General features: G+C 44.2%; 1 protein-coding gene across 4 annotated transcripts in view; it reads left to right on the top strand.

The window, feature by feature from the left end:
* The window catches only part of RNF13 (ring finger protein 13), a 203,576-nt gene extending 184,052 nt beyond the window's left edge, over nucleotides 1-19,524 (top strand). For all 4 annotated transcript variants that reach the window (XM_077488192.1, XM_077488189.1, XM_077488191.1 and 1 more), the window contains 2 exons: nucleotides 7,336-7,416; nucleotides 18,360-19,524. In XM_077488192.1, the coding sequence (XP_077344318.1) occupies nucleotides 7,336-7,416; nucleotides 18,360-18,724 (446 nt within the window). In that variant the 3' untranslated portion in view covers nucleotides 18,725-19,524. The remainder of the gene's footprint in view (nucleotides 1-7,335; nucleotides 7,417-18,359) is intronic.
* The last annotated feature ends 2,257 nt before the right edge of the window (nucleotides 19,525-21,781 follow it).

The raw sequence follows: 21,781 nt of genomic DNA, 5'->3' as shown, positions 1-21,781 counted from the left end.
ATTGGCACTCATCTCCCCACAAATCACTATCGCTCAATTCTGTGAGCGATTCTAATTTATTGCTGTTTTCTATCTGGTCTAAAACCACTTTTGATGTAAAGGGACAATTTTGGTTGCTATGGACAATCTCCAGTTTCCAGGCATAAAGAACAGTTTTTATAATATAAAACTACATGCAGGGCACTGGGCAGACCACTAGGGACAAAAGGGATGTGAAATAATTACATACTGCAATGTAATCTGTAAGATTACATTACACTGTATGTAATGTGTGTGTTTCACTGTTTGAATTTGGCGCCGTTCTCCGTTCCCGTGCGTCGCAGGGAGCGGAGCCAGCTTCGTGATTGAGCGGAGGACGAGCTGCTCGCACTGCGGGGAGACATCGCTGGATCCAGGGGATAAGGTAAGCATACTCATCCTGGATCCTGCAATGCGATCCCGAGTCTGGCTCGGGGTTACCGCTAATGGTACTGAATTTTCACTCCGAGCCAGAGTCGGGAATACCGCAAGGGGGTTAAGGGCCAGTTCACACCAGATGCAGTTCGGTTTTTTTTCTGCACCAATACAGTCAGTTCCGGTCAGTTTTTGCACCAGAAACTGATTGCATGGTGTGAACTAGAGCTATTGGAATACATGGAAAACGCTGTGCATGCGTTTTTAGTGTAGAAAAAAAGCACATGGAACTGAACGGAACTGCGTCTGGTGTGAACTGAATCCACATGAATGGTAGGACCCAAGGTTTCCCAGCAGAACATTGCCCAAAGCATCACACTGCCTCTACCGGCTTGACTTCTTCCCATCCTGCACCATAGTGCCATCCCTTTTTCCAGGTACACAACGCACATGCACTTGGCCGTCCACATGGTGGACCAGTTCTGATTTTCATGTGCCCATTTTTAGGCACTTTTGGCTGTGGACATGGGTTGGCATGAATACCCTGACCAGTCTGCGACTACATAGCTCCATACACAAAAAACTGCAATGGCCATTTTTCAGAGCATATTAATGATAATATAAAAACATTTCTTTCACTCATGGCTAGTGTTAGTATTAACTGTGGAAATTACTGCGCAAAATCAATATGGGTGAAGCTGCTAACACTAAAACAAAGTCCAACGTAAACGTGAAAAACAAAAGTGTAGCGCTATATGTACTCATGAAACACTATGGGGGTAATTTACGAAAGGCAAATCCACTTTGCACTGCAAGTGCACTGAAAGTGCCTTTGAAAGTGCAGTCACTCTAAATCTAAGGGGAGGATCTGAAATGAGTGGAAGCTCTGCTGATTTTACCATCCAATCACGTGCAAGCAAAAATGCTGTTTTTTATTTTCCTTGCATGTCCCCCTTGGATCTACAGCAACTTTACTTCCAAGTGCAATGCAAAGTGGATTTGCCTTTCGTAAATTAACCCCCTATATCTATAGAGAGCTAATATTACATTATACAAAACATGAACATGTAATATATGAATGTTATAATATAAACATGTAAGACGTGAATGCGATGATCATGTGTCCAAAAAATTCATCAGTGAAAATAATGCCCCAGTTGAAGTCCCTTGGGATGAAACGTGTCGGACCTGCTTCACTTGCTCCCCACATTGCTTTTAACTTTTTTAGTCGGTGATCACATTTTTTGTATTCATCTGCACTGATGTTTGTACTTTTTTAATATTAAAATCCCTTTGACCTGCACCATATGGAGCTTTTTCCTTATTTTTATCTCGACCTGAATGAGAAAATCTCCCCATCCATCATCGGTCTGCCAACGGACCCCTCATTGGATTCTAATTGCTATGTGGTTTGGAGAATTGCCTGAGTCCTGGATACCTGGCTAAATCGCATTTGGCAGATTCATTCCAGCTGATAACGGACCTACCGTGTTTGGAGTGACTTCCTCCTGTGTTCCAGTTGCATTCTAGTTGGCACCACTGTTTGACCACCAGGCTTTCGGCCAATACGAGCTCGATTGACCTGCTGCCGCCAGTAAGTGGGTCCACCTTGTCTGGTAAGAGTATATATCTACATCTTTCCATTAGGAGACTTGCTTGTTTGAATAGTTCTACAGCTAGCTTCTATTCATCTGGCTGTATCATTATTCGCTCCACCAAGGATTTCAAGTCAGCCATTTGATGGACACACTTCTTAGGAAGTTCACTATTTTGGTGTTTATATTTTTCCTTCACTGTTCAGACATTATTTTCACTTATCACTCTTTTTTGTACACGTGATCATCACATTCACGTGTTACATGTTCATGTTATAACATTCATATATTACATGTTAATGTTCATGTTTTGTATAATCTAATATTTTTAGCTCACTATAGATATAGTGTTTCATGAGTACATTAGCGCTACACTTTTGTTTTTCACGTTTATTATCAATCAACTGTGTTTACTCTTTTTAAATGGCAAAAGAAACTACCCAAATGACCCTGATCAAAAGTTTACATACCCACATCACTCATGTGAGATACTGTACGTTTGTGTGTGTATGTACGTGTATGTACGTGTGTGTATGTGTGTGTATATATGTGTGTGTGTGTGTATATATATATATATATATATATATATATATATATATATATATATATATATGTATATATATATGTATATATATATATGTATATGTGTGTGTGTGTGTGTGTGTGTATATATATATATATATATATATATATATATATATATATATATATATATATATATATAATAATGTGTGTGTATACACATACACACAGTACAATGTGAAGAAATAAATTCTGTGCATGAGCCAGCCAGCTGCCATGTCTCCTTGTACGGTAATCTCCACAATGGGGAGCAGTTCTCTAATGTGTAAATATTTAGATGCTGTAAGAATTTCGACTGCACCATCTGTAATGAATCAGGAAGAAACTATGTAACTAAGACAGCCTCATCCTAAGCCATAACCTATATTTATCCTTAATGACGCTGGCCATGTGTAATTGTATTTTTGATTGATTTTTGATGTGAAGCTCCTTTTTGCTTTTGTTTGCTGGTATTATGGAGGAGGGGTCGTACAGTGCCTGACAGACGAGGAACTTTGCACTAAACATAAGGCTCTATATTTTTTAATGGCACATCTCTAAATGCAACCTACTAGCAATTTTGTTTCATTGTTAAATATTTGTTGTCCTGGGAAGGCTGTTAATGTTAAAAACTAGGTTCACCGTTGCAAAAAAATAAAAATAAATATACAGTACATGCTTTTTTGCAGGGAAAAAAATTGTGCATGTAATATTTATTTAAATTGCACTTGCTGCCAGTGGATTGCAGGTATAATGCCAGGCTCCTGCAAACACTTCATCCAGTTCTCTGCCTTTACCTCTGTATGGGCTTTCAGTTGGAGAACTGGAGGAAGATTCAGTGGAATAAGAGTGCGCTGAATACGCCACGTGTTGTCCATTGAGAACTACAAGTTGGTCTGCCACGGTGGCAAACAGGATTTTGCAGTTTATTCACAGAACCCTGTGAACTAAAGAGGAAGTAAACCCCTTCAAACCACTTTGACCTACAGGTAAGCCTAGATTAAGGCTTACCTGTAGGTCCAAGCAATATCTCCTAAACCTATATGGTTTAGGAGATATTTGCCCGAAAATGGGCACCGCTGTCTACGGCGCATGCGCCTTAGACAGCAGCGCGCAGGCGCACTAAATGCGGCAAATCCAAGAATGGATTTGCCTAATTTGTCGACTCCCGTGCGCATGCGCGGGAGTGACGTCATCGCGGCTTCGCCGAATGGCAGAGGCGGAGCTGCGAGACGCGACTCCCGTGCGCATGCGCGGGAGTGACGTCATCGCGGCTTCTCCGCTGTCATTGGTCGGAGCTGCGAGACGCCACCAGCAAGATGGATGCGGCGGACTACAGGGATCAGCGGCGACTTCGCTGGCTCCTGTGTCAGGTAAGTGACACATAATGAGCTACTATGCGATGCATAGTAGTCCATTATGCTTTACCTTTGCAGGGAAAAAAAGAGGAAGTAAACCCATCAGGGTTTACTTCCTCTTAAGGATGTGGTTGTGTGGGTGGAGCCCGGCATAATCGCACTGATTTTTAAATGTGACAGCAACCATGGGGGGGGAAGAATCCTGCTCCATTTGACCGAAGGCATTTGCACCATGTCATGTTTACACCTTAAATACGAGTGTAACAAACCATGATGGAAAAATGTGAACCTAACCTTTTTAAAGGATAGGTTCACCTTTCGTAACATGTTGTACCCTTATTCGGGGTGTAACATGTTATGAACGGACCAGCTCCCGCATCTCCCCGATCCCCACTGTGATAGCTAGCAGGGTTCTTCTCCCTTCCTGCTAGCTGCCACAATTTCGAAAAACCGTGGCTGAGTGGGGCTCCGCCCACCCAGCCATGTCACTGATTGACAGGGCTCCGTGCCTGTAAAACTACAAGGTCCCATAGCTTTTGCAGCTGTTGGCTTGTAGTTTTCAATGAACTACTACGGTAGTTCATTAATGCTTCCCATCAGATTGTACCTGGTTACCTTTACAGGATGTACTTTTAAGTAAAGCACCATTTAGAAATTTTAGCAGCATTTAGCCAGTGTTTCCCCATTCTTTTTCCTGTGTATTTATAGTGTGTGCTGCACAGACATTGGGGCTGATTTACTAAAACTTGAAAGTGCAAAATCTGGTGCAGCTCTGCAAAGGTACTAATCTGCTTCTAGTTTTTCTTTTTGTCAAAAGCAGCTCATACAGGTACAATTGTGCCGTTTTTTTGTTTTTTTTTATGTTACACAGGCATTGGGACAGTTGTTATAATAGTACGGAGAGGATGGGAGCATGTAACGAGAGCAGCAGGAGCGGGCACATTGAACGAGCAGACAGAGAGGGGAGGAGACTCAGGCGGCAGATAGGCTGCTGATGATGGAGGCATGCAAATGGACCATGATGTCAGGGATAGATATAAAAATATATATATAAATTATATAAATTCGTAATCAGTACATTTACACACAGTTTCCTGGTACTGTAATTTTTCTGTTATTATACACGAAAAAGCTATTGGTAGTATATAAATAAGCCTTAAAGCAGCCACATAGATATGTGTAGCATATAAGACCATGCATAAAAAAAGTGCTTTTACCCTGATAAAGCTGAAATAATGTAATAAGTATACGGTTTACCTCTGGGGATAATAAAAAAAAAAAAATAAAATGGGGAGGGAGAGAAACCAAACATAACCTAGTTGCCAACCTACTTCATTTAACTTCTAGTATGCCTCACCACCTAACACATACCCCCTTGAACCCATAAGTGATACTAAGGCATTTGGGGCCAGGGTTCCCATCATTGTTAAAACTTGAGTGGACTGCCCGAAGCTTAAATATTTGTTTTTCTTTAAGCAAAGAGGGATTCGCCAATCCTCAAATTTGGGAGGCATGGTGGGCAATCCGTTTCAGCAAGACACATTTGCGAGCCAAAAACAGTAGCCTAGATACAGCCGTTCTCATCCAAGTAACCTAATGTATAGGTCAACGGGTCATTGTGCAAAACCACTTAAAATGTCTAGTTAAGGCCCCTTTCACACTGGGGCGGTGCGGGCGCCGGCGGTAAAACGGCGCTATTTTTTGCACCGCTTTACCGTCCTTTTAGTAAAACTGCCCCGCTAGCAGCCGAGAAAGGGTTAAAACCACTGCAAAGCATTGCTGCAGCAGCACTTTGTCAGCGGTATAGCCACGCTACCCTATTCATTTCAATGGGAAGGATGCTGCTAAGAGGACTTTTTTTACCATCCTGCCAGCACACTGCTTCAGTATGAAAGACCTCGAGCGGCTCTTCCAGGGTGCTTTGCAGGCGCTATTTATAGCGCTGTTACACCTGCAAAGCTCCACAGTGTGAAAGGGGTCGAATAGTAGTAATTATCCTATTCCAATACCGCACCAACTTAGGACATTTCTAAAACGTGAAGGTGGTCAACAGCTGGGTCTCCACATCTAAGGCATTCTGCGCTGTCTTTACAAGCCCATTTATGAGGTTTAAGAGGTGTGCGGTGGACTTTATGAATTATAAAGAGTTGTGGTTGTCTTTGGGTAGGGGATATGGAAAGCATAGGAACTTGTTCTAACACAGATTGCCATATTTCACCTAAGGTTGATATATCTGTAAACCATCCTCTCCTGCTTGGCACTTGTATACTGTCTTGTATACGGGTCAATTATGACCCATATATAGAGGCTATAAGGCCCTTCTTTATGGGTTGTAGTAGCTAATTGGTCCATAAGGGGAGTATTGATCAGTCTAATGGGTGTATTTTTAGTCTGCACTGTGCACTCTCCAACTTTAGTAAAACAACCCATCTGTGACAAAATTATGTGGTTTGTATGAAAGTAGAACTTTAGAGTAAACTTTAAAATAGAAAATACAAAACGTGTGTGTGTGTGTGTGTGTGTGTGTGTGTGTGTGTGTGTGTGTGTGTGTGTGTGTGTGTTATAACCCCTGTCAGTTGTTTTGCCATCTGTGTCCCATTGGGGACATATGCTTTCACTTTGCAATCTCATAGCCAAACAGGAAGTGAGAGGCTGTCACCAGAACTACTGTTCCCATTAGAGGATCTTTCCTCTATTTCTGTTCTGGTGACACATTATAAATAGAGAAGGTAAATCTCCCTAATGGGAAAATTAATGGGAAAATCAACAAAAATAAAAAGCTGACAGAGGTTCTAAACCCTCTCCACACCAAACTAAAAAAAAAGTTTTGCTTTAGTTACACTTCGGGTAACATTGTGATAAACAATTAATTAGTATGCATATTGCTTTTGTAGCAAAATGACCCACTAACATGCTTAACAGTAAAAAAAAAATGTTAAAAGGAGGTGGGGCTTAAAGCATATAGTCACAACGTACAATTTAATTTTATAACATCAGCATTGTGATAGTAATACAAAGAATAGGTATATCTGACAATCCTATAAAAGTTTTCTTGAAAAGTCTCCTTTCCTGTTGCGAGTGTTGCCTGTCATCTTGCCATCACTTTCCACAACTTCCTGGATTCCTTGCATGGTTTACATCATTGGTCAAAAGGCAGGCTCTGTGAAATGTGACACATCAGGGCATAGTGAATGTGTGTCACAGAATTCAATTAAATAAATGTATGGAATTCTTAAAGTAAGTTTCAACATAGTTCAGAATAATGAAAGTAGGCTAGAAAGAACTAAAATATATGACTATCTATCAATATTTGACATTTTGATCATAGATGGGCTTTCATTTTAAATGAACAGAACTTATGTTATTGGCTGGTTAGCAGCTGCATATGTTTTATGGGTTGAATAAATCTATTGTTCTGTGCATTGCAGGCGATGTATATGATGTATGTGCTGTCTGCCTGGATGAATATGAAGAAGGAGATAAGCTACGAGTATTGCCCTGCTCTCACGGTATGAGGGAAACAACATTCTCATTACTAGTATTAAGATTTTTTTTTATTTTATTGCTGGCTTCAGATACAGGATAGATAAGTAGCGTGTAAAATAGCCCATAACATCTCTACCATTAGCCATGTGCTGAGACTGTTTTCCTTCCATATGATGTCAGCAAGAAGTCACATTCACAAAGGAAATCAAAATCAACCCATACATGCAAAGTCCTAATACAACACGTGTGAGTGGAACATAACTATCCATGGTCCAGTCTTGCCTGGACCCAGGGCTGGATTAACGTAGGGGCTATTGGAGCTGCAGCTCCAGGCCCCTACCTTTTTAATATAGGCCTAGCCACCCAAAAAGGACATGGAAAGCAATGGGTCAACGGGAAGAGATCTCCCCTGACGGGCCCTGCATTCCACATGCACCGCCTGGGCAGGATGGTGGGATTGATAATGGCCACTGCATGAGCAGTCCTAACAGAAGCCTGGGGCAAGCCAATGCAGGGCTCTTACAGAAGTCTGGGGATTCCATAGTGTTAGGCCTGCGCAGCTGCACTCTTTCAGCTCAGAGTGCATGCCAATGCACGGCCCTTACAGAAACTTCAAATCAAATGCCAGGTTTCCCTAGTGTTATGCCTGTGCGGCTGCGCACTTTTGAGTTTGGGTGCATGCCAGCACAGGCTCTTGGAAAGCAAAAGAGTGCCCAGTAAAAGGCCCACCAAAATCCTCAGCACCAAGCACATGATGCTCTTAATCCTGCCCTGCCTGGACCAATCACATAGTTCATGACCCTGGATCCTGGACTGTTTGCAATGAGCACAGATGTTTAAAGTGAACCTACACAATTTAACTTTTCTTCCCAGCCCTCGTTCATGCTGCAATATATAAAACCTATTTCTCTATCGTTCACTGACTGACACAGCTCCATTAATCTTGACCGTAGGGTTATTACGCCACCTTCAGGGGAAGACTAGGCAGAACTTGTTATACATGTGAAAAAACAGAACGCTACAGTTCCGCCCAGGGGGCGGTCCCTCTGGTAACCCCTCAGTCTGCTTCCTGCAGCTCAGTTTTTTTTCTGCCTAGGGAAGGAGATGGACCTAGGCTCCCTGCAGGACCATCGTTCCTGGGATTTTTTTGCTGAATTTTGCCTTTTGCGCAAGATATTAAGACCCTGTGATCTGCCATCAACAGCCAGCTGGGTGACAGGCTGGATACTCTAGATCAGTGATGGCGAACCTTGGCACCCCAGATGTTTTGGAACTACCTTTCCCATGATGCTCCACTACACTGCAGAGTGCCTGAGCATCATGGGAAATGTAGTTCCAAAACATCTGGGGTGCCAAGGTTCGCCATTACTGCTCTAGATCCTTGTAGTCTTTCCAGCCTGGCCATCGAGCATGTGCAGACCTTAGCTACGCGCTAGGTCGGCCACAACATGCCCCTCAGGCTCCAGGGGCGGCCAGTGAGCGCAACGCTCCGGGGCACACATATGACCGGACTACTGATGTCCTTGTCACAGTGTGCCGTGGCCAGCAGCCACCCCATACTGCTCAGAGAGTGGGTCTGTGATGGGATGTCCCCAGTTTGTCCGGATGGCAAGTACAGCTCTCCCTGCCTCAGCGGGATTGAGCAGCTGGGTATTCCCTGGGAGGCTGATTAGGAGGTCCCTCTCCTCCCTCCCTGTTCCTATCCCCCCCCCCCGGGGGATGCTGCGTGATGGGCTGCTAAACAGTGTGTGAACCTGTAGCCAGGGGTCCCCTGGAGGGCTCTCACCTTAGATTGGGGGCTGCGCTGGGTGTCTGTGGTCTTCCCGCTGGGTGTCTGGAGGTCTGCATCGCCATAGTGCTGTTCTGCCGCCATTTTCTCTGTCCTTTCACTGTGTACAGTTGTTTGTCGGCCATTTTTGGTGTGCCTCCATGGAAAGCATGGTCAGGGCCCATTTTTCTGTAGCTCGGTGGCCATTTTCTCTGTGATTATATCCTTTAGCCAGGGCGGTCGCTTTGTTGTAGCCCAGCGTGGTTTTTATGCTCAGCGCTGATCCCTGCTGCTCAGAACAGCGTGTTTTTTTTTTTTTGCTCAGGACACCTGGGAGCTGATATTGGACAGACACCTTGTAACTGAACGGCGCAGTGCTTGGTCGGGAGGTGGCGAGTCCTGCGGTGGGGGCCCCTCAGTCTGTAGCAGCTAGGAGGGTGGGATTGTGCACCTGGCCTAAGTCCCCAAGGGTGGCAGACAGGGTGGGTCAGCATGGCTTCAGAAACTGTTTTTTCTTCCCCAGAACTCCCTGTAATTGCAACTGGCTGGAGAAGCAGCAGGCTACTTCCGTCTGCATGCGGCGCCCGATTTGGCTAAAATGCTGGTCTGCGGCCCAGGCATCTTAAAAAAAAAAAAAAAAAAAAAAAAAAAGCCTTGACGGATCTACCCTTCCTTGGTGAGCGACTCTTTGGAGCCTCGTTGGATGACATTATTAAAAATGTCACAGTTGGGAAAAGTACCTTGCTCCCACAGGCCAGGAAGACTAAGGAGCCACACTGCAGGCAAGGGCCCTCATTTTCCGCTCAAAAGCGGCTTTTTCGTCCGTCCAGGACTTCGACTAAACGCTCCCAGTCTGACAGGACGACCTTTGAGGGACAAAAGCGTCCCTGGAACCGCAAGCCTGCAAGCAAAAGTGCTACAGCATAAAGGTTTCCCCTTTCCCGTTTCTCGGGTGGGGGGTCGCCTTCAGGAGTTTGCAGCCCGGTGGGCCTCTCGGCTGTCCAACCAATGGGTCTGCAAACTGATTTCCTCTGGCTACAAGATAGAGTTCCTCTCTTGGCCACCAAACAGATTCTTCCCTTTCAGCATACCCTTACTCCCAAGCTCGCCGGGAGGCCCTAATGGGGGCAGTAAGGGTCCTGCTAAGCCACGGGGTGATAGTGCCTGTTTCGGAGTTGGAAAGGTTCCAGGGGTTCTACTCCAATCTGTAGTCCCCAAAAAGGAAAGGGTACCTTGGACCTGAAAGCCCTCCAATGCTTTGAAAAAGTACAGAGGTACAGAATGGAATCAGTTCACTCAGTAGTCGCTGCACTCCATCAAGGGGACTCCCTGGTGTCTCTGGACATCTAGGATTCATACCTGCACATACCCGATTTGCAGTTGGGGAAGCCCACTACCAGTTTGTGGCTCTCCCTTTTGGCTTGGCGTCTTTACCAAGGTATTGGCTCCAATTTTGGCGTTGTTGCGACAACGCGGGATCTCAATCGTAGGTTACCTAAACGATGATCTCCTGAGAGCTTCTGTAGCCTCAGAATTAAAGGAGGATCTGGCGATCACCATGCAAACCCTGCAGGAATTTGGGTGGCTGTTGAACCTAAAAAAGTCAGTGCTCATACAGACTCAGCACTTGGAGTACCTAGGCTTACTGCTGGACTCCATGGAAGCGAGAGTTTTTCTCCCTTCAGGCAAACTGCAGACTCTCAGAGCCATGGTAAAACTATTGATGAACCGCAGGTGGTCGTCACTGCGCTTCTGCGTGCGAGTCCTGGCCCTCATGGTGGCCTCCTTCGAGGCGGTACCCTATGCCCAGTTTAACATCCCGGGAGTAGAAAACTGGCAGGTGGACTACCTAAGTCGCCAGATGCTAGACCCAGGAGAATGGGCGTTGCATCCGGAGGTTTTCAGGCTACTGTGCCTGGGGTGAGGCACACCAGACATAGACCTCCTGGTCTCCCATCTCAATCGGAAGGTGCTGAGATTCGTATCCAGGATATGAGATCCTTGGCCAGATGCGTCCGACATGCTGGTGACTCCGCGGGGTCAGTACCGTCTGATCTACTCCTTCCCTCCGCTAAACTGCTACCACGTCTGCTCCGCAGAGTGGAGGCCGAGGGGATTCCAGTAATACGGATTGCCCCAGATTGGCCTCGTCCTCCCTAGTACGCTGACCTAGTACACCTGGTAGCGGATGCTCCCTGGCGACTACCGATGCGAGAAGACCTTCTGTCTCGAGGTCAGATTCTCCATCCTGCTTTACCATCGCTGTTTTAATAGCGTGGCTATTGAGAGCCAGGTGCTAAGGAACCAGGGCCTGTCGGACTCAGTGATTTCAACTATGTTGAGGGCACGAAAATGTTATTCTCGGAAGATATACCATCGTACCTGGAAGGCCTACATCTCCATGTGTGAGGAGAAAGGGTGGCGTCCACACACCTATTCCATTTCCAGGATCCTGCTGTTCCTACAGCAAGGAGTAGACCAGAAATTGGCCTTAAGCACCATTAAGGGACAAATATCAGCCTTTTTTTCCAATGACCCCTGGTGTCTCTCTAGTGAGCACTTTTATTCAAGGGGTCCGGCATGTAGTTCCTCCGGTGTGTCCACCTTTACCCCCGTGGGATCTGAACCTGGTGCTATCGGCCCTTCAGAAACCGCCGTTTGAGAACATCAGGGAAATCCCCTTCTATGCGTGTGATGGGGGTTGCGCTAACTTTATTTACTATGATGGTGTCCTATTTCCAAGGGCAATTTCCATAAAATACACTGATATCACTACCAGCTAAACCACAACTTTTGTAGGTGATAAAACCAAAAAAGAAGAAAAAAATGTATATAAATATGTATGTGGTGGCACCACTGCAGTTTGTGTCTGTTGACCGGACCCCTAACTCCTGCACCGGTGTCACCAAACACAACCTATCTTACTTAGACTACAAACAACTAAAGTGCTCCAACCCAATAGTTATGTTAAAAATGATATAAAAAACCTATGAAAAAAAACATCCACAATAAATAATTTCAACAGTGTGAAAAATGTGTAAAAAAAACTGCTTGCTGCTTACTATATAACACACAGTATATACCACAACGGGCTCCAATGTACCATTAATATTACAAGTGCTTAAATATCTCCTGTAAGAAAAAGTGCTACGTGCATATAGTACATAAATCTAAACAGTCTCTTCAGTGCCTAAGATTTTCTTGATAATGCTTCTATCGCCACCCAAAGTGTCAACCAAGGACAAAGACCAAGTGCTTCACCATCACTGGAAAGATTGGACACTCACCAGACCTAGTCTGTGTTATCGCCTTTGGTTCATTTAAGTATAACCATTCCTTCACTGGTCACATTAACGATTTCTCCCCAAGGAAAGTAAAAACTTCTTGTACTAATATGGCTCAAAAAGACTTGCAAAGGACCATCATAGTGTAGCAAGTAAATGCAAATTTATTTTAAATAACGTTTAAAATCAATCAGATGTACACTCACATGGACCAGTGCCCCAAGCCGTCACTAAGCTTGTCCAGCAATGTACAGTGGTGTGAAAAAGTGTTTGCCCCCTTCCTCATTTCCTGTTCCTTTGCATGTTTGTCACACTTAAGTGTTTCGGAACATCAAACCAATTTAAACAATAGTCAAGGACAACACAAGTAAACACAAAATGCAGTTTGTAAATGAAGGTGTTTATTATTAAAGGTGAAAAAAAATCCAAACCATCATGGCCCTGTGTGAAAAAGTGATTGCCCCCTAAACCTAATAACTGGTTGGGCCACCCTTAGCATCAACAACTGCAACTAAGCGTTTGCGATAACATGCAATGAGGCTTTTACAGCGTCCTGGAGGAATTTTGGCCCACTCATCTTTGCAGAATTGTCCTAATTCAGTTACATTAGAGGGTTTTCGAGCATGAACGGCCTTTTTAAGGTCATACCACAACATCTCAATAGGATTCAGGTCAGGACTTTGGCTAGGCCACTCCAAAGTCTTCATTTTGTTTTTCTTCAGCCATTCGGTGGTGGACTTGCTGGTGTGTTTAGGATCATTGTCCTGCTGCAGAACCCAAGTTCGTTTCAGCTTGAGTACACGAACAGATGGTCGGACATTCTCCTTCAGGATCTCTTGGTAGACAGCAGAATTCATAGTTCCTTTTATCACGGCAAGTCTTCCAGGTCCTGAAGCAGCAAAACAGCCCCAGACCATCACACTACCACCACCATATTTTACTGTTGGTATAATGTTCTTTTTCTGAAATGCAGTGTTCCTTCTACGCCAGATATACTTGGACACACACCTTCCAAAGAGTTCCACTTTTGTCTCATCGGTCCACAGAATGTTGTCCCAAAAGTCTTGGGGATCATCCAGATGTGTTGTGGAGAAATTGAGAAGAGCTTTGATGTTCTTTTTGCTCAGCTGTAGTTTTCTCCTTGGAACTCTGCCATGCAGGCCATTTTTGCCCAGTCTTTTCCTGATGGTGGAGGCATGAACGCTGACCTTAACTGAGGCAAGTGAGGCCTGCAGTTCCTTGGACATTGTTGTGGGGTCTTTTGTGACCTCTTGGATGAGTCTTCGCTGCGCTCTTGGGGTAATTTTTGGCGGCCGGCCACTCCTGGGAAGGTTGACTGTTCCATGTCTTCGCCATTTGTGGATAATGGCTCTCACTGTGGTTCGCTGGATTCCCAAAGCTTTGGAAATGGCTTTATAACCCTTTCCAGACTGATAGATCTCAATTACTTTCTTTCTCAATTGTTCCTGAATTTCTTTGGGTCTCGGCATGATGTGTAGCTTTTAAGGATCTTCTGGTGGACCTTACTGTGTCAAGCAGCTCCTATTTAAGTGATGCCTTGATTGTGAACAGGTGTGGCAATAATCAGGCCTGGGTGTGGCTAGAGAAATTGAACTCAGGTGTGGACAACCACAGTTATAGTATGTTTTAACAAGGGGGGCAATCACTTTTTCACACAGGGCCATGATGGTTTGGATTTTTTTTCACCTTTAATAATAAACACCTTCATTTACAAATTGCATTTTGTGTTTACTTGTGTTGTCCTTGACTATTGTTTAAATTGGTTTGATGTTCCGAAACACTTAAGTGTGACAAACATGCAAAGGAACAGGAAATGAGGAAGGGGGCAAACACTCTTTCACACCACTGTACGTGGATGTGGGAAACAAATTCTACCTCACCCTCCGTTCACAGCCTTCAGTGGTGACCCGTGGATGCACGAATCTCTCTTCCAACTCGCGGGATTCAGACAGTCGCTACGCGTTTCGCAAATCGGTAATTGTGTCTTTCAGGTGGAAATCCCCTTGTTGACGTTCTCCGAAAGTGGTCTTCCTAGTGGCCATTTCATCTGCCAGGAGGATTTTGGAACGGACAGCCTTGTGTTTTCTTGTAAGTCGCCCTATCACATCAATGAAGACATTGTGTTACCATCTTTGTGTCCTAAACGGACACATCCTAAGGAGGTGGCCCTTCATTCCCTGGACGTGGTCCGGGCTCTAAGGGTATATCTGTCTGCCACGGCTCCCTTTCGGAAATCAGACTCTTTGTTAGTTTTGGTAGCTGGTCCGAAAAAAGGTATGACTGTCTTGGCCACCATTTCCAGGTGGATCAGACAGATTGTGGTACAGGCCTATGCCTTGAAGGGGCAGGTGCCCCCCTTTCCTGTCACGGCCCATTCCAATAGGGCAATTGGAACCTCTTGGGCTTTCCGACATCAAGCGTCAGCCGCTCAAGTGTGGCCGTCCATTCACACTTTTACCAAATTCTACAAAGCGGATGTAAGCGCATCGTCTGATGCCTGCTTTGGCCGCAAAGTTTTGCAGGCGGCCATGTAATGTTGCAATTCTGCACTCTTTACTCTGCTTTAAAAATACAGTTACTTTGAGTATTTATGCACTGTTGCATTGTTGACCGCAAGTTCTGATGCGGCTAGATAAGATGGTGTCTCCCCTGTTGGTGAGCACTTCTGGTTGTGGGAGAAGTTTTTTATGCTGTTCCCACCCCTCGTTATGACACTGCTTTGGGACGTCCCTACGGTCAAGATTAATGGAGCTGTGTCAGTCAGTGAACCATAGAGAAAATCAGATTTTTGTACTCACCGTAAAATACTTTTTTCTGAAGTTCACTGACTGACACAGCACCCTCCCCTCCTATTGATTTACGTTATACTGCTTGTTGACGTACTGAGTTGCAGGAAGCAGGCTGAGGGGTTATTACCGGAGGGACCGCCCCCTGGGTGGAACTGTAAAGTTCTGTTTTTTTTCTCATGTATAACATGTTCTGCCTAGTCCTCTCCTGAAGGTGGCATAATAACCCTAAGGTCAACATTAATGGTGTCAGTCAGTGAACTTCAGAGAAAAGGATTTTACGGTGAGTACAAAAATCCTATTTTTTAACATTTGTTTCTATTTTTTCACTCTGGCCCCACTGCCATTCTAGTCATGAATATACACATGCCTGAACCTGCAGCCTATTGGAATATACCCTTAAAAAAAAAAAAACAGAAGGCTGCATGAGCATCTGGATGGGTGGACCTAGTGGTGCATCATTGGGGGTTAGCTGCAAATACCCAGAAGAGAGGCTCTCGATGCAGGAAGGAATGATGACTGAGCGGGACCTGGTCTGTGGCAGATTGCAGCTGAATTCACTGGGAAGAGGAGTATGTTTCTTAATCAAACTGTACAGGACATGGCATCATAATCCAAAGATTATAGGTACCCACCTTCGGGTGATTGGACACTGGCAAAAAATAAAGCTGCAGGGTCATCCCCTTTACATTTCCAGGTAGCCTCAGTTTTTTTTTTTTTTCTAGTGTCCTTAGGTGAGGGATATTTTCTTTTCTTTCTCCCTTTTTTTTTTTTTTTTTGCCGTTTTGTTTGCAGGATTTTTTTAGTAGTTGTTCTATAGCCATTTCATGTGCAGCTTTTTAAATCTGTTGACTTCTTGGCTGAGCCTTGGGGAGTTGTACCCGGACCCTGTCTTGAAGAAGATGCAGAGCTGGCCAGTAATGTTGCTAGTCCTGTCTCTGAAGACCCCTTCAGGAGTATGCCCATCCAAGAATGCAAAGTCAGGATGTGGGCACGTCCCTTTAATCCTGCTCTGTTACTGAAGAGCTGTGTCATGATAAATGTGGCTCAGTCCCTTTAAAGCAGCCCTGTGTGCTGGCTCAAATTCCTGTGGGTTTAAAGGAGCATGGGCTGCAAAATTTTTTAATGGGTCAGTTTTGAAGCAGGAAAGCTGATCTGTTCAAATTTGGTGCCATTTTTTGGCCCCAATCTGTCGCACATGAGCTAATAATGTTCCTGCGCAGGCACAGGCTGCCTGGGCATACTGTGCACGTACGCGGCTTTTTGGTCTTCCTCTACTCGTGCTTTTTTTCTTTTCACGCTCTCTCCCTCATGCTCCCACAAAGAAATCCTTGGATGCCACCTGGATCACATGAAGTCTGGCACAGAAGGCTTTTCATCTCATGGGGACACTGAGCACTGTACAAGGGCGGAGATAGGGAGTCTGGGGACCTTGCCCATTCAGGCTCAGCTGACATGGCCCGTGACCCTGGATCCATTTTAACTGATCCTTTTATTCCCCACCTAGAACTTTTGCCTGTAGCCTAATGCTGCTGTGGAGATGGCTAGCTATCACAAGATGAGCATCCTTTCAGTTCACAGGCAGAGGATCCTCTGGTTGTTATGCTGCTCAGTAAAAATTCGGTGTAGGAAGTTCATGTTTTGGCAGCCCTCTTCTGTACCTCCCTAGACAAGTACTTTAGGAGATCACCAAAGTGGGTAAGAGTACTCCTCCAGAAAAAGGCTTGTGCTCCTGCAAGCAGGCAGCCTGCTCCCCGTGTCTAGAAAGAGTTCCATGATGGTCCCTCTGTACACTGCTACACCCTTCCCATTAAACTATGCAATGAAAAACAGGGATATTTAGTTCACATATATTGCAATACATATTAAGCTGACAAACTGCATCAAAGTAATCCCTCTTCTGGCCAGTCCTACACTGCCTTGCCACTGCAAATGCTATGATGGACACCATGCTAAAATAGGCCATAAAGGCCTTTCACTGCCCCCCTCGGGCCCTGATCAAAAACCTGGGGTAAACTTCTGTCAGAATCCTTAGAACAAGCCTAACAAGTATGTTAACAATGAAAGGGCGCCCTCACTTTTTCAAGTCCAAGGATGCCTATCAGAATTTTTGACCATCCTGTCCTAAGAAATCTCAGATGTTAGGTCCAAAGTGTGGTATCAAGAAACTACCAACTGTAATTTGACTCAACTCCTTCCACCCCATGCTTTCCAGTCTGCCATCCTCTCTGCAAAGACAGGCAGATCTCTATTCGGCAGATCTTCGCTGGCGGATTATCACCCCCCATTCTGGATGGGAAATATTTTTACGGGTTTTACTACAACCTGTTTACAGTTCCCATGGCAAATGGAGCCATTCATCCCATTTTGCATCTCAAGACCCTCAACCTGTTTCTAAGGGTTCAAGTTTGAAATCTGCCAGGTCAGTCATTGCTTCCCTTGTTCCAGGGAATCTGCTGGCCTCAGTGATGCTTACCATATTGCACATCCTCATTTTCTCACCTCATGCTATCTGAGGTTTGTAGTGAGTATGCAGTATGGCTACTTGGTTGCCCTATTCTTTGACCTGTCCACAAGGAGGCAAGGGCTGCTGGAATTTTGGCATTACTGACTGTGACCTCACTACTGCAGTTTCATACCCTCCTACCACAATAGGCCAGAAAATAACTAAATGTCCAGGGGCGGTCATGTGGCCAGTGAATTAGACTGAAAAATAAGACATCTAGGGAGAAATCTTATACACTTTAGGCTACGTTTGCACAGACAACTAGTGCCACTGTGAACGACAGTGGCAGGAATCTATAGATGTAATATATGCTTGATGTTTAATAACGTGATTTCTCACATCTATTTTAAAAATATTAAAGTTTAAAAATAAGAAGTTGGGGTTACATATAAATCTGCTTTAAATCTTTTCTGTAGGAGCTTTAACTCAGCATTGCAATCTTGTAAACATTGTAGCTATAATAAACGATTGGTAAAAATACTATCCACTTAATGCTTTATTTTTCTGATTTGCAGAGTTCTATGAAAGATGCTGACTGACCTTGTAATACCTGAAATGTGAATGCTTAATGTAATTATTATGTTTTCTTTCATATTACTAGCCTATCACTGCAAATGTGTTGACCCATGGCTAACAAAGACAAAGAAGACCTGTCCTGTGTGCAAACAGAAGGTTGTCCCATCCCAGGGTGACTCTGATTCAGATTCAGACAGCAGCCAGGAAGATAACGATGTCTCAGAAAATACTCCATTGCTTCGTCCCACACCTTCTGCCAGTACTCAGTCATTCGGGGCCATATCCCAGTCTCACTCACAGCAGAGCATAGCGGAGTCTTCCTCTGAGGAGGAAGAGGATGATGACGCAGATGACAGCGATAGTAGCGATGAAGAACATAATACACAAAGTGTTGTGGTCCAGCTGCAGCACAACATGGATCAAGAGTCCAGAGAGAGAAACACTGTATGAGCCATGACTGGAGAATTTCTAAGTGCTTGTCAATCATTTAGGATGCTAGATTTAAGTTTTCCAAAATAAGTCTGTGGCAACAGACCGACTGCAGCCTCCTAGATAGCTTCATCAGACCGCAAGGCTGATATACTGTGTAATGTACAGAGTATTTAAAATGTAAAGCTGCTATGTGAAAGTTGCTTTAGTTCTTCTCTTGGACACTAAGTCACAAACATGGACTCTACCCTGCAATACTTGCATGGTTTTCTCTCTGCACCTTAACATCTCTGAAGCTTGGGGCACCAAATTTTATTAGACATTTTACTGGTGCAGCATTTACTTGTACACGTCTTGCTATGCACATTGGACTTGTTCTTTTAAAGCTGGCTTTAATCTAATTATGTAGAAATTAGTATGTTTAAGTTACAGAAGACAGACATATGGCCTGTGTAACCCAGTGACATTTGGCCTGGTAACTTTCAGGTTTACAGTAATATAGGTCAAATGAAACGAATACAAATGTCTGCAGGAAAAACATTCTTTAAAATGCAGATGTTTTCAGGATCTGGAAGAAAAGTGTTTTGTTGAAGCTAATCACCTCTTGAAAAGTATATATTTTTTTGTTTTTTGACTTTGTATCGATTCTCTGGAACATATGCACAATAAGCTGAAGCTTATTAAATTCATGAACAGTATGTATTCACTGTATGATGATATGAACGCTGTTGTATCAATATAGAAAATCGTTATAAAGCGTGTCAAGGTTTTTTATATCACACGACTTGAAGTCTAAAAATAAAATTTGATTTCTCACCTGATGAGGTATGTGGAATATGTGATATCGCTTTAGTTTTACTTGAAATGTATATACAGCTTGATAGTTTAATATGTCTGCATGCATGTATATAATAGGGAGCCTCCAGCAAGTACTACTTGGGTGCATACTTTGGGTTGAGAAGACATTTGGTGCCAAAATTTTGATTGGGGTGCCCAGATTATTAGCTGTGCAGGATTTATTTAGATCAGTTTTGACCCCATATAATGAATGACTGATCATTGGGTTTAGTAAATATCAAGGTATGCAAGAATAGAACCTAAGAACAATTGAACATCACTGGTATTTAGAAACCCTTGAGACTTGTTTTTAAACAAAAGCAGGGGGCATGGTTGACTTCCGGGATGTAAGAAGCAGCTACTTGGAGCTCCATCCCGACATCTAAATCCTGCACAGATCCTACCGTCCGGAGAGATCGTTCGGCTCTGCCCACACGCTTGCCTTGCCTGTGGGGCACTAGAGGAGCAGCAGCCATGGTGAAAATGGGCCTGTCCTGCTCACAATTCCAGCCAGATAAGCTGCCTCACCTCCCCTGGGAAGAGATCCAAGATGGTGTAGACACATCACGTGGCTCTGACATGGAGACAGAGCGGCTTCTGCACAGTGCCGACACATAATGAACCTTTGGCTCCTGTGTAGGGTGAATCATCCTCCCCTCCATCGCCCTCTCCCATAAGCCCTGAGCCCTCTGTTCCTCCTGGAGCTGCATTCTCTCATAAAGTGTTTAACCCTCCAGTTGCTGGTGCGGAACCCACACTGTCCCAGATTATGGAAGCAATCCAGCACAGTCATGCTTCTCTCACAATGCAGATTGACTCGGTTAAAGTGGAACTCTCCTATTTAAAACAGGATGTACACAATATTAAGCACCGGGTGTCCAATGCTGAACAATGAATCAGCGACCCGGAGGAGTCTTTTACAGCCTCTGATGACAGAACTGAAACACTCTGTTGCCACCTCAGAGAAGCTTAATGATCTTGAGGATCGCCTATGTCACAACCCAAATCTTTTATGGAAGAATGTCTCACTTATACTTTTGGGGCTGCAAACGTCTCACCCATCTTTGCCATCGAACGTGCTCATAGGGTGCCGTTGCTCCCCCTGCCTCCGGGTGCAACTTCTTGCCCTCTTTCAATCAAACTGCTCCATTTTCGGGATAAGGAAACAGTGTTACATGCAGCAAGAGACCAAGCGTGGGTGATATATATAATGGGAACCCCATTAATATCTTTCCAGACTTTTTGGTGGCCATGCAAAAGCAGCGCGCTGGCTTACGGTCAGTGAAACGAAAGCTCCGGGATAAACATATAATTTATAGCATGCTCTACCCAGCCAGATTGCGGGTTGTTCATCAGAGTAAAAAACATTTCTTCACAGATCCTTGTGATGCCATACGCTGGGTGGATACCTTGGGCCATTCCTCTACTTGCCACATTGGCAAGCACAATCCACCCTGAATCTGTGGTTTTGCTATACTACTCTGATTGCTTGTTACCACCTTTATTCACAGACCTTTCATGTGGTCATTTATGCAACCTATGCAGGCCACTCCAGGATATTCATGCTCATACCAATCTTATTATTCCCTGCAAATTCTAATGTTGGCTCCTGCTGGTCTGTGGTTGACCCCCCACTATGGGTTTGTCTATTCTATGATTCTCAGTTTGGACAATCTAGCTCTCACCTGGACTTGGCATATGGTTGTTTCATAAAGTTTTTCACAATCCTTTGGCCAATAGATGCCTACATCAGTTCTAATGGACTACTCCGCATTTTCTCCATACCATGTTTCAGTTTTTGGGATAAAGCTCTCAATTGTTGGTTTTGGGGGCTGGGTGGGAATTATTATTTTTTATTTTTTTTACTTTTGCGAGTTTTCAGGGTTTTTTTTTTATTTTATTTTTTTATTCAACCATTTACATAAATAACTGATAATACGGGACTACTACTTTGTAAGTTTCACTGAGGGCTGGAGTCTGCTTAATGCTCTACTTTGGCCAATTCACCCTCTTCAGGCAGGCCTCCTCCTATACACTAGGGGCATGTGTTTATGTACTATCCTGCATTACCTACAGTTTTCTAAATCTCCATGAGTTTTTTCATGGAATGTATAGGGACTGAACTCGAAAGTTAAATGCTCCTTGGTTTATGAATATATATTTCCTGCCATGCTCCCCATGTCCTCTTCCTCCTGGATTCCCATCTACATGGCCTAGGGCCATGGCTTTCAAAAGAAAAAA

The sequence above is a fragment of the Lithobates pipiens genome, unplaced genomic scaffold, assembly GCF_037356315.1.
Source record: "Lithobates pipiens isolate NorthernLeopardFrog02 unplaced genomic scaffold, aLitPip1_a1.2 Scaffold_18, whole genome shotgun sequence".
NCBI classification, from domain to species: domain Eukaryota; kingdom Metazoa; phylum Chordata; class Amphibia; order Anura; family Ranidae; genus Lithobates; species Lithobates pipiens.
The sequence above is the reverse complement of the archived record's forward strand: the minus strand, read 5'-3'. Positions and strand labels throughout refer to the sequence as shown.